The sequence below is a fragment of the Phaethon aethereus genome, assembly GCF_964289735.1.
Source record: "Phaethon aethereus genome assembly, chromosome: 15".
In the NCBI taxonomy this organism is placed as follows: Eukaryota; Metazoa; Chordata; class Aves; order Phaethontiformes; family Phaethontidae; genus Phaethon; species Phaethon aethereus.
Window position 1 is genome coordinate 3396817 of NC_138591.1, and position 11107 is coordinate 3407923.

The 11107-nt window shown below is 51.4% G+C and overlaps 1 protein-coding gene across 9 annotated transcripts in view; it reads left to right on the forward strand.

Moving 5' to 3' along the window:
• Positions 1 to 2895, forward strand: part of TOM1L2 (target of myb1 like 2 membrane trafficking protein) — a gene marked incomplete at its 5' end in the record, with an annotated part of 52790 nt that extends 49895 nt beyond the window's left edge. For all 9 annotated transcript variants that reach the window (XM_082006571.1, XM_082006572.1, XM_082006573.1 and 6 more), the window contains 2 exons: positions 2149 to 2185; positions 2715 to 2895. In XM_082006571.1, the coding sequence (XP_081862697.1) occupies positions 2149 to 2185; positions 2715 to 2863 (186 nt within the window). In that variant the 3' untranslated portion in view covers positions 2864 to 2895. The remainder of the gene's footprint in view (positions 1 to 2148; positions 2186 to 2714) is intronic.
• Positions 2896 to 11107: the final 8212 nt, after the last annotated feature.

Genomic DNA, 11107 nt, shown 5'->3' on the forward strand with positions numbered 1-11107 from the left:
GTTTATAACAGTCTCTCTTCAATGTTTATAACTTTCAGTTTTTCCTATATTATTATTGTCTGGTAATTATTAAACAAACAAACAAACAAAAGACAGAACTAAAAGTAGCTTTTTCTTCATTCTCGAGTTTGTTTTGCTGTACCAATGCACGTTTGATTTAAACAGTGGTACGGCTAGTACGCATTTCTTCTGGTCTCTTTTTTTAATGTAAGCATCTGACTCAAATTAACCAAATGCATTTTGGGGACCGGTGGTGGGTTGCGCTTCGGACTGTTCTTTTAAACATGGTTTTAGTGAACTGAACTGTTTCCTTGTGGTCACCATATCCCTAAGGATTGTCTCTTTCCGTTACTTCTTATGACTTCAGATATTGTCCCTAGATCACTCCCTACTCCTTGAGGTCTCCCCCAGCGCCTTGCTATTGCCTGCTCAGGGTTCAGGCTCCGTTCCCCAGCTCTGGCAGCGGTGCTGCAGGCGTGCTCCGGCATGTCAGCCCTCCGCTCCAGCACCGGAGCAGCTGACTGTACTGAAAGGAAGAAAATGCTCCTGCTCTCCAAAGCTGCCTGAAGTGCTTAAACAGATTCTGGGTTTCAGTGTTCAAGTTTGGCAGGCTGACTGGCTGTCTTTGAAACATCACTGATTTTCAGCTGCAGGTAGTTTTTTCAGGCCTTGGTACAGGCAGTCATTTTCAAATTTAATTACAAACTGGCCTCATTTTGTTAAAGAAATACAGTAAATGTAGCATGCCCACTCTGCTTAAAAAAAAAACTTTTGTCTTTGCCATTTAAATTAATTTAGCAGGAGAGAAGATCTTATGGAGACATATCGAGGTAGCTCTGTACATCTGTCATCCCCTAGATAGTCTTGCTCAAAAAGAGCAAAGGAGAGAAGTGCCGTGTAAATGCCTGCACAAGCCTGGAGATCTCACGCGCTGTGGCTGTGACTGTACCGGCTCCCCTTCTCCCTGATACCTGGGTCCCCATCCTGACCATATGTGGGTGCAGCTTAGAGATGCCCTCTGAGAAAGTTTGGACTGGATTTTTGTTTTTCGCTCTGGGTTCCCCCTCTCCTTTTTTTGTTAATGGTTCATTTGAGTTCTCTGCTTCCCAGCTGAGGAAGTTACAGATCAGGTTAGCTAATTGTTGTTTATTTCTTTACCCTTTTTGGGGTACATTGGAACAAACAGTACCTCTGCATGTGAAGCAGTGTGTGTACCTTAGGAAACCTCTGTGCAGTTTACTAGAAAGCTAGTAGATGCTAGGTGGCATTAAAATGGCATTAAAACCCTTTGTGAGGCCAATCAGTATCTTCCCACTCTCCTGGGAGAGAAACCAGGGTATAGACAAATACTTTTCTTTTTCAAAGCAGGTCGAACATGAGGTTTTCAAGTAGTATTTTCGTCCATTTTGAACATCCTGATAAACTGATGATGCCACATCCTCAGAGTTTTGATTTCCTTCTTAAAGCACTGCTGGAAATTCACATGTTGAAATGCACACGGCTGGTAGAAATGCACTGACCCTCCTGCATCCCAGCCTTTGTGTCTCATGGACAGATACTAACTGCCCATCAGTATCCTTCGTCTAGCCCACCCTGGCCTTGTCTTTGTAGAGCATGGGCGCCAGGAAAGCTGCTGTATTTTTGTATGAAATCTAAAATGAACTCCCACTCCGCACTATTTTGTGGCATGTGTACTTTGTCAGCTAAAAGTGCATTTTATTTGAAGACGCAATGCAAACCACAGTCCTGACTTTTTAAAGAACTGTGTGACAAAAGATGGCATCTTGTACAGTGTTTGTATGACTCACACAGCTCAGTTTTTGACCAGGCCTACTGTCTGAAGTGGAAGCTGGGCTGCCATTCAGGTCCGATGGGGAAAGTTTAGCTCTTCACCAGCAATCTGCAGAAGCATCTCTAGTGCAGAGATGCACTCTCTCATCCTTTTGCTCCGCAGTGCAGTGAAATGTCAGTTACCACTGGCCTCCCGACACGGAAGCCGTGCGATTTTCCCCAGGTTGCCCTGTTCAAATAGTCAGCACGTGGAAATGAGCAGTGGTAACTTTCCAGTTGTATTAAATGTGTGTAGAAGATAATAGTGAAGGTGAAGCGCTGCCTGTGTGTTCACATGCCTTTTTGTTCCAATTGCAGAAAGGAGACGAACTGGAAGAAGGAGTGACCAGTGAAGGTAAGCAGAGATGCCTGTGGCTATGAGCCGTTCCCAGGTTAGTGCGCAGACTGAATTATCTGCTTTGATCCCTGCTGAGATGTTGACTTCTCCAAGCCTGATGTTCCCCAGCAAATGCTTCTGCACTCGGAAAGGCGGGAGGAGAGCATTTCAGAGCAAAAAGTTAGTATTTATGGTGTGAGGAGCCCTCCTGGCTGTAAGTGCTTTCCTGCCATCTTCCTTGGCTGTGCACTGTGTTTGTGCCAGCAGGAATGCATCCCCAAGCTACTCAGCCCTTTGGAATGATGTTTCCCTGCTTCTGTCGCAGCCAATGGTGTAGCGTGGTTTGATTCCCTCTGCTGCCTGAGCTAGGGTGTCTCAAAGGACGTCTGTACTTTTTCCTGAGGAAGTCAGTAGAAGTATGTGTGCCTGCGAACATAGCCCGACGGGACACCAGGCGCTGGAATTTCAGACCCTACTAACCTCTGTCCCCAGGACTAAACGTACAGCTCCAGTTCTTACCTGTCTTCCTTCTTTTTTTGCATTGCAGAGTTTGACAAATTTTTAGAAGAGCGAGCCAAAGCAGCGGAGATGGTTCCCAATCTGCCATCCCCTCCCCTGGAAGCCCCCACCCCTCCGACAAATCCTTCCAGCAGGAAAAAGCAAGAGCGCTCGGAGGATGCCCTCTTTGCACTGTGAAGATTGCTCTTAGCTGCCCTCCCATCCCCATGTTCTGCAGGCAAATGTCGCTGTACAGCCACTTTGTCCTCCCACAGTACTTGGCTAACAACGACCCTCTTCCTCCCGATTTCATAGATTGCTTCTCCTTCCCCCTCTCCCCAAACAATCCACCCCCACAAGCTGACTCTTTCTATTTAAGTCCAACACTATTCCTGCCAGACCACGATTCTCCAGCACTGCTTAATCCCATCCTTCCTATCCCAGCTGCACAAAACCAGCTCTTGATGCTGAAAACCCCTTTAGAATGCATGAGTACGTCACACTGTGTTGAAACAAAAGCCCAGAGGGGAGAGAGCAGCCTTGCCCTTCAATTTATGTAGGGATCATCCTCTTCTGTAGGCAGGTCCTGCCAAGTAGACTGCTCTGTCGATCAGCATGTAATTGCCTGAGCTGGAATGTTCAGGAGGAGTGTGTCTTTATTTTTAGATAAAATGTTAATGTATTGGCTTTCGTGTCAGATTCGACAGCAAGGAACAACTGTTCCCCTTTCAACATGTGCTTCACAAGTTAAAATCCTTTACTCTCCCACTCACACATCTCCTGGTACCATATGGTGGTCGCTTTTCCCCACTTTGTGCAGCACTTCATATTCTAAATCTCACAGGGTATTTTTTTCCTTGTGTTTTATCTGGGCTTGCTCTAATTTGAAAGCAGTCTGTTGGCCATGTCCAGTAGCTCTGGCAGTTGACGAGAATGAAAAACGCTGAGCTAAATGGATGCTGTAACGTTAGCGCATGAAGCATTTTGCTCTTTGGGAGAGCATTGTCACATGAGGATTTTTTCTAGTGTGTTTGCCTTTTAAAATAGCTAGGTTATTTTTTCCTTACCTTAGATTCCTTCTTCAGTGACTGTAGAGCTCTGCATTTGTGTCAGCTGTTGTAAATAACATCCATGCAGATGGATGGGACTTGCTCATGGACTGGGTGTGAACTGAGGTTCCTGGATTCCCTGCCATGCCTGGTAGGATAGACATGCCGGTTCTTGGTGGTAGGCATGAGAAAAGGAGGTAAACCCCACACAGGCTTGTAAAAAATGCTGAGGGAGATGGTTACCATGGAGGGGTTAGCCATGCCTGCCTGTGCAGGAGGTGAAACTCCTTGTTTCCTTCTAGGTCTGGGCCTGAGAAAGTGTTGAATGATTGTGCCCATACTATTTGTAATTTTTGGAGTGTCCTTTGATACCTCTGCCCCTTTATTAACTCCCAAGTCCTACGGGGCCGCAGTCTCCCTCCTGTCTGTGCAAACAAGCATATTCCCTTGCTTGCCAGAGGCATGGCTGAGAGTGCTGCTCTTCCTGGAGCTGCCAGAAGGGATTCCAGCATGTGTGCCTGCCTTGCTGGGCTGACAAGCAGAGCTAGAGCAGGCAGCTCCAGCCATCACTGCATCCCCCAGCATGTTCCTTGGTAGGAAGCCAGTGGCGCGAGATGGCAGTATCAAAGAGAGCGCGGAACGCTGCATGGCGGGGAGAATCTCCTGTCCTGACAGAGAGGCACTTTATCAGATGAACACCCATGCAGGCAGCAGCGCTCAAGCCCCTCTTCCTCAAGGCGCTCATTGTCTTAGGCAACCAGCTGCTTTGTTCTGACTTGGCATGTCTGAGCTTCCCAGGATACTGCTGTGTGTTGAGCTCTCTCAGGAGTTGTTCTAGACCAAGAAGCTGCGCTATAAGCAGCTGATGTGAAAGTCATAGAAGTTTTTATCTAAGCATAGTTACTTCAGCTCATAACATACTCCCTAGGGTACACCATGCTTTGGTAGGTTGGGACACATAAAACCTTTTACCAAATGGTCCGATTGCAACACTGATGGTCTTTTGAGAGTGCTCACGTTAATCTTCAGAGGGAAGCGTTGTTTGGTGCAGGATTTCCAAGCCGTCCCAGGTCATATGTCACTCTGTGCTGTCCGTGCTCATCCTCTCTGTCCTGCCCTGCCTGCATCCTCTTCCAGGATCTGTCTGTACATAGCTGGGCCCAGGCAAGGCTGCCCTGCCACCCCTCTGGCACTGACTTGGCACCTCGTCGCTGCTCCGTAGCTCACTGCTCCCTGTCAGCTCTGCACTGTGCAGAAAATAGCATGGCTTGCAAGTGGATGGGGAAAATCAGTCTAAGGATGGAGATAGCTTGGGGATCAAGCTGCCTCTTCTCCCTACTTGCTGGCCCTTTTCCCAGTTGAAGCCCTTCTGTGTGGGTCTGCAGAGAGTTTCTCTCTATTTCATCTGCTCTGGGGCTAATGGAAAGTGCCAGGACAGTCTGCCTTGGTTGCATGGATGCGCTGCTGCTCTCGCCCCCCTGCCCTCGCTGTTTGGCACAAGGTGAGCCCAATACTCAGGCACTGGCTGCCAGACACCCCGCTGCCAGCTCCTGCCAGACCCTGCCTTGCTGCAGCACGTCAGATGTGGCCACCAGCTCCCAGAAACCTGAGGAAACTTCTGTTGTGTGCTGATTTGATTTCAGACAGTGTCTGGTGATTGCCTGAGCAGACTTGCCAGCACAGAATGAATTGTTGGTATTCCTGTCAATGCAAAAAGCTCTGTGGGTGTTTTAAGTGTGTATTTTCTCTTCTAAATCTTTGAAACACATTGACCCTGTAAATGGCTACATCAGGTGATTCTAAGCATGTTAATCCAGCTTCCCTGCCAAGCCGGAGGAGATAATCGCATTGCTCAAGCATGGGGACATTGTCAAATGATGCTGAGTGGCAAGGATATCACCAGCGCTGTCACCGAGGCCCCCTGCAGAGTCTCACTGCTGCGGATTTGCTGGCCCTTTTCCCTCGCCCCTAAGCAAAAAGGGCGGCGGGGGCGTATGCTGTTAACGCCGCTGCTTTCTGTTGTGCTAAACCTGTCCTGGGACTTCCAAGTTGTTGCTTTAGAGAGAATTTGATCCCTTTCTGGAAGATCTTGCAGAGCTGTCAGTGACTGCTCCCTCCAACCGGGTAGGAAAAGAGTTGAAGCAAGAAGGCTGGGTCTGAGGGGAGGGTGTGTTGGCACAACTCGAGGGACTCTCTTCTGTGCTGGCAACCTCAGGCGCTCCGTGGTCCGCACTGATGCCCCACGTTATCTGCTGGAAAGCAAGGGCAGTGTTTGCAGGGGGTGGCAGTGCCGTCGGCACAAGCAGTGGCTTTGCTGGAAGTAGGGCAGCACTCGGGACATGCCTTCCTTGGGAGGTGTGTGCCCAGCCTGGGGCAAGGGCTAAACGTTCTTTTGCTGGGACCCTTGATGGGTCTGGTAAAAGCGCAGCCCTGCCATGAGTTCAATTTGGAGCCCGAATCCATCAGACCTGGCTCTTGTGGCCTGAGCACGTTGGGGGCTGGAAGCACCAAAGGGGACAGAGCATGTGGCAGAATGGATGGTTTAGCCCAAACCTTCTTTAACAAATGTAAGAGCTATGCTAGAGCTTCCCTAATGTCCTGTATCAGGATCTCTCATCTTCCCCATTCTCTCGTGGTCTGCAGAAAACCTGAGTGGTGGATACTGTTTGAGGGAAAGGGAAGGGGTTTTTCACTTCAGAAGACCAACCTCTCGATTTATTCTTCCTTTGCTTTCACTCTGAGTGGTTCCTCTGTGCAAGTGGGCAGAGGGCTTGTGTGGCTCCGATGCTTTCGAGAAGAGGGATGGAGCTGCAGCCTGATCCACTTTCCATAAGAAATACCGTCCCAGCGCTTTCGAGGCATATTAGGAATCACAGCTTGACTCTCAATGACACTAAATTATTATTGGGGTCCTTTGTAAGTTCTAATCATACCCTATTCTAGGTTAAAATATTTATTTTGTCTATATATTTTCTTTTTGGTGTGTTTTTTAACCTCTTCTGTTAACCCTTCATGTACTGAGATGTAAGAAATTAATGGTTTCTATTTAAATACATCCTTTCGGGTTTTTTAATTGTTATGTGTAGATTTCAGCTGCATCCTTGGCAGGTGTAGTAGATAACAATGTGCTGTACAGACATTTAGGGTGTTTAGTATGTAGGTAAGGCTCATAGGAGAATTGCTCATAAAAACGTAGCACGGTGTCTCTTAAAGGGAACAGCATAAATGCAGAGACCGGTCCTTACCGGGACCCTCATGTAGCCTCCAACATAACTTTCCCCTTCCGATTATCACAGCCTCCGTCGCTGAAATGTGCTGATGAAATCAGCTCTGCTGTTTTCAGGGCTGTTGTTACACTTCCAAGCTGAAGAGGGATTTTAGTGGGGGTTTCCATTCGTTAGACTCCGTTCGGCTTTTTTTTTTTAATGGGATACATTGGCTGTTTCCACTTTTAAATGGAGGACTCAGCAGAGCTGGCTGTGGTGGCGAGATGTTTCCCTCCAGTGGTGGAAGAACAGATCCAGACAGTGGTTTCAGACCCAGGGCAGGGGTGATGGTCCCCCTCTGTACGCAGCCGCAGGAGCTGGGCCCACGCTCTCCCGGCACCCCGGCCAACGCAGCCTGTTCCTGGTCCTCTCTATTCAATGCTCTCCTGCTTTCACCCATGAGGACAGGACATGCAGACCAGGAGAGCAAACAGCAGCGTTTTCAGCAGTCTTTTTCATCCGATGAGCTGCCAGGTCTCTTGCGGCTGCTGGGAGTCCTGTGGAGTGGGAACTGGTGTGCTATCTCCATCCCCAGGCCAGCCTCAGCCGGCTCAGTCATTGTTTACCTCCTGAACACTAACCGCGAGGCTTGCGGAGCCTAGCCTGGAAAAAAACAGCTCAGGACAGTTATTTTGATGGAAATAATGAAGCAGGCAAAGAGTGAGTGGATTTATAGCCTTCTTGGAGGTAACCCTTCAGCTGCTGGGGGCATCCACCCCCCCTGACCCACCAGCAGAGAGGAGGAGGCTGGAATCCCCGTGCCTGGCACCCAGAGGCGTTGCTGGTGCCCGCGCAGCACCGTCCGCTCATCCCTCCCGATCTGCAGCCTCGGGAGCGGGCTGTGCCTGGCTGCTCCGTGCCCAGGCGTCCAGCCCCAGCCTCCCCGCAGCGTGCGCCAGGTTGCTCCTCCACCCAGAGGAGAGGTGAGGCTGCGTTTCACCGAGAGCCGGCTGGCTTTCGAGCGACGCCGAGCTCCGGTGCTGGTTCTCTTTAGCCCACGGCAAACCTGCACCAAACCCTGCTCTGTGTTTTTATGAGTACGAGCTCCTCATTCTGTACATGTTATTATGAGCTATCGTTAACCCTACAAATGTAACCTGTGTAATAGCTTCTCTGTATATTACAGCTGTAGGCTTTCCAGATAAAAGTGGATAATATTTATTTACTGAAGATATTGGATATTTTTTTGTTTGGGAATGGGGTAGGGGGAGAAGGGGGACATAACTGTTTAAAGAGATTGACTATATAAAGAGAAACAAAATACACAAAAAGCAAAGAAACCCAACACTAAAATGTTGCTGTATTCACGTAGAAGATGTTTACGTTAAGGACGATACAACTGTATTAATCTGCCATTGTTTAACTTGCTCCAGAAATCATCTCTACTTTGGTTCCTGCATGTGAGATACTCCAATAAATACACTACTGGTGTGACCTGGAGGATGGTATCCGTCTGTCTCTCGGGTGGTGTCCCGCTCTGCTTCACTGCCCGGCCTGAACACACGGTACGAGTGAGCGCGGGAGACACGCACGGTCTGTAGCTGCTGTTGGGTGCCTGTCAGATGTCAAAACACGACGCAGCCTTTTGGGAATCCTCTGTTTCCTCCAGTTGACAGAGACCCGGCTATTCTCACCGGGAGAAGGGTTGTCCCCAGTAGAAGATGCTCTTTATGTCTTTACGTGGGTCTTGCTCTGCACGGCGGTGTGTTGCCGCTGCCGGTAAATTTGTTCCCCACTAAATCTTTGGCACATCTTTTGTGGCTGACATCAGACGGGCACACGGGTGACAACCTTGGCGTTTGGGGGGACGCCTGCCTGCCTTGCAGGGCTTGCCAGATGGTCCTTGGGGCGTAACGTCAGATCGCCTGCCTCAGTGACCTAGAAAATGACGGGAAAGGAGCTGTTGTGCACTGCAATGCAGGTGATGTTCCCGCCCCCAGGCGACTTTTCCTGACTCATCTGGCAGGAATTTGTTCCAACATCTTCATTTATGACGGTGGTTGTGATGGGCAGAGGAGAAGGAAGAGCAGCCATCTAGGAACCCCGGAGAAGTGACGTGGCATTACTTTGGCCAAAGACGAACCAATGTATCAGAATCATGCCCTCCATCTCACACACGCAGGTCAAAACTGTGGTTTAAAAGCTGCTTTGGGGAAGGAGTGTGTGTGGAACAGCTTGAAAGATGAGTTTCCCCTCCTTGTAGCTGCAGATTAGCATGCATTAAATCCAGCTCTGCCCCAGCTTGTTTACCATCGCACTGATCACGTGCCTGACTCCGTGTCGGATCTATTCGGGTAAGTTCATGGCCCAGCTCTGTTGAGAAAGGTGCGGAGCTACCGCTGCCCTGACAGAGCAGAAATCGCACAAAAAGTCATAAATTCCCAGCGCTGTGCCAGGGGAAGGCGGCCAGAGCAGGGGTCTGCTGCCTTCGGGGGGCTGCACCACGCCGTCTTCTGCAGCCCCACGGTTAAACGCGTGAGGCAGAGATCCCTCTAACCCCACATTCTGTCTTCAACAGGGGCCAAAGCGGGTGCAAAGGGAAGAGCGTAAGAGCAGTATGGGCATGCGGGGCCATTTCACACGCATGCTCCCCCACACGTGACTCCCCAAACCAAGTGTGGCTTCCCTGGGTTTGTGAACCCTGGTGGGCTTCTCGTCTCCAAACCTACCTGGGATCCCGCAGAGACCGCGCCAGCTCCCAGCATGGGCTGGGGCTTCCACAGATCACCGTCCCCCACCGTGGGCCACCGAGCCCCGGCACAGAGCGCGCTGCAGAGCCCGGCAAGGGCTGAGCCTCGGACAGGGTGCGTGTCGCTGCTTTTTGGCTTTGGGCACCGAGTTTGGATCCCAGTGTGAATGGGAGGTGACCACACGCGTGTTTGCCTTTTCCCATTTCACCTTGGGGTGAACAAACCCCAAGCCGGGGCTGCGTGTTTACCCAAGCCGTGGCTCAGGAAGGGACAGTTGACAAAGCAGAGTTACAGGTAGCGAAGGAGAGAAGAGGCTTTGAATCTGTTTGCGACATGAAGTAATGATTAACGCCGCGCTCTGCCGTAGCACAACAAACCCCGGAGCACGAGGGATGCTGGGGGCTGGGAGCGGGGCACGTCAGCAGAGCCCTGTGCTGGCAGGGCTGCCTTCAGCGCAGGGTTACGGTGCGCTGGCGGGCGGCGGACGTCCGGGGGCTCGCGTCTGGCTGGGGACAGCGTTTTGGGGGAGCCCACCCGGCTGAGCGAAGAGGCGGAGAGATGGAGGATGCTCCATGCAGGGTGCCCGGGGCTGCCGCATTTGGGCTCTGCAGCTGAAGCACAGCACGTCCGGGAGCCTGTCGCTGCCGCCGGTGCAGCTCGGGGCGATGCTCCGCGCTGCCGGCGAGCCCCACGCAGCCACCCGAGCCCGCTGCAGCCGTGCGAGCCTGCCCGGCCGGCTCGGCGGCCAGAGCCCAACCGTCCTGGGGCCGGTTTGTTTTCTGTCTCATCCCTGCGGTTTCCCTCCCAGCCTGCGCTCAGGAAAACGTCTCAGCGACTCTGGAGCAACCACGTGGCCCCGCTGCCATCCCCGCAGGACCGACATGATGTAATCACAGGCCCTGAGCCGTGATGCAGAATCACTCCACTCCGGGCCGCTGCGCTTATTGGCTGCGTGGCCCTGGTCCTACAGGCGGGGTTTTCCCTGCCCCACAACCAAGCTTACCCCGGGGAGCCCCACCCCGCGTGGCATCCATCGGCCTCCGAACCCACCCCGTCCCACGGAGCTGCCGGGGTGCTTAATCCTTCATCCGTTGCGCAGAGGATGCTGCTGCTTTGCTTTGATCCCCAGGAGCAGGGGGAATAAACCGTGTGTGGGTCCCCGGGGTGCACGGACCCTCCGGCTCAGGGGGACGCTCGGGGTGAGGGAAGGGGCCCTGCGAAATCTGGCTTTGCCTGCACCTTGTGTGTAAATAAAACTGTGTCCCGGGTCTTGCGTGGGTTATTAAAGGCGCGTGAGCCCCACATTGGCGTGGGGCTGTCCTAAAACCTCGCAGGGCCACAGCACATCCATCCCCCTGGCCCTGGAAACCTGCCCGCTCCTCCTGTGGCACACGGGCTGCTGCAAGGGCTTTCCTGAATGCCAAGGGAAAGCTCTGG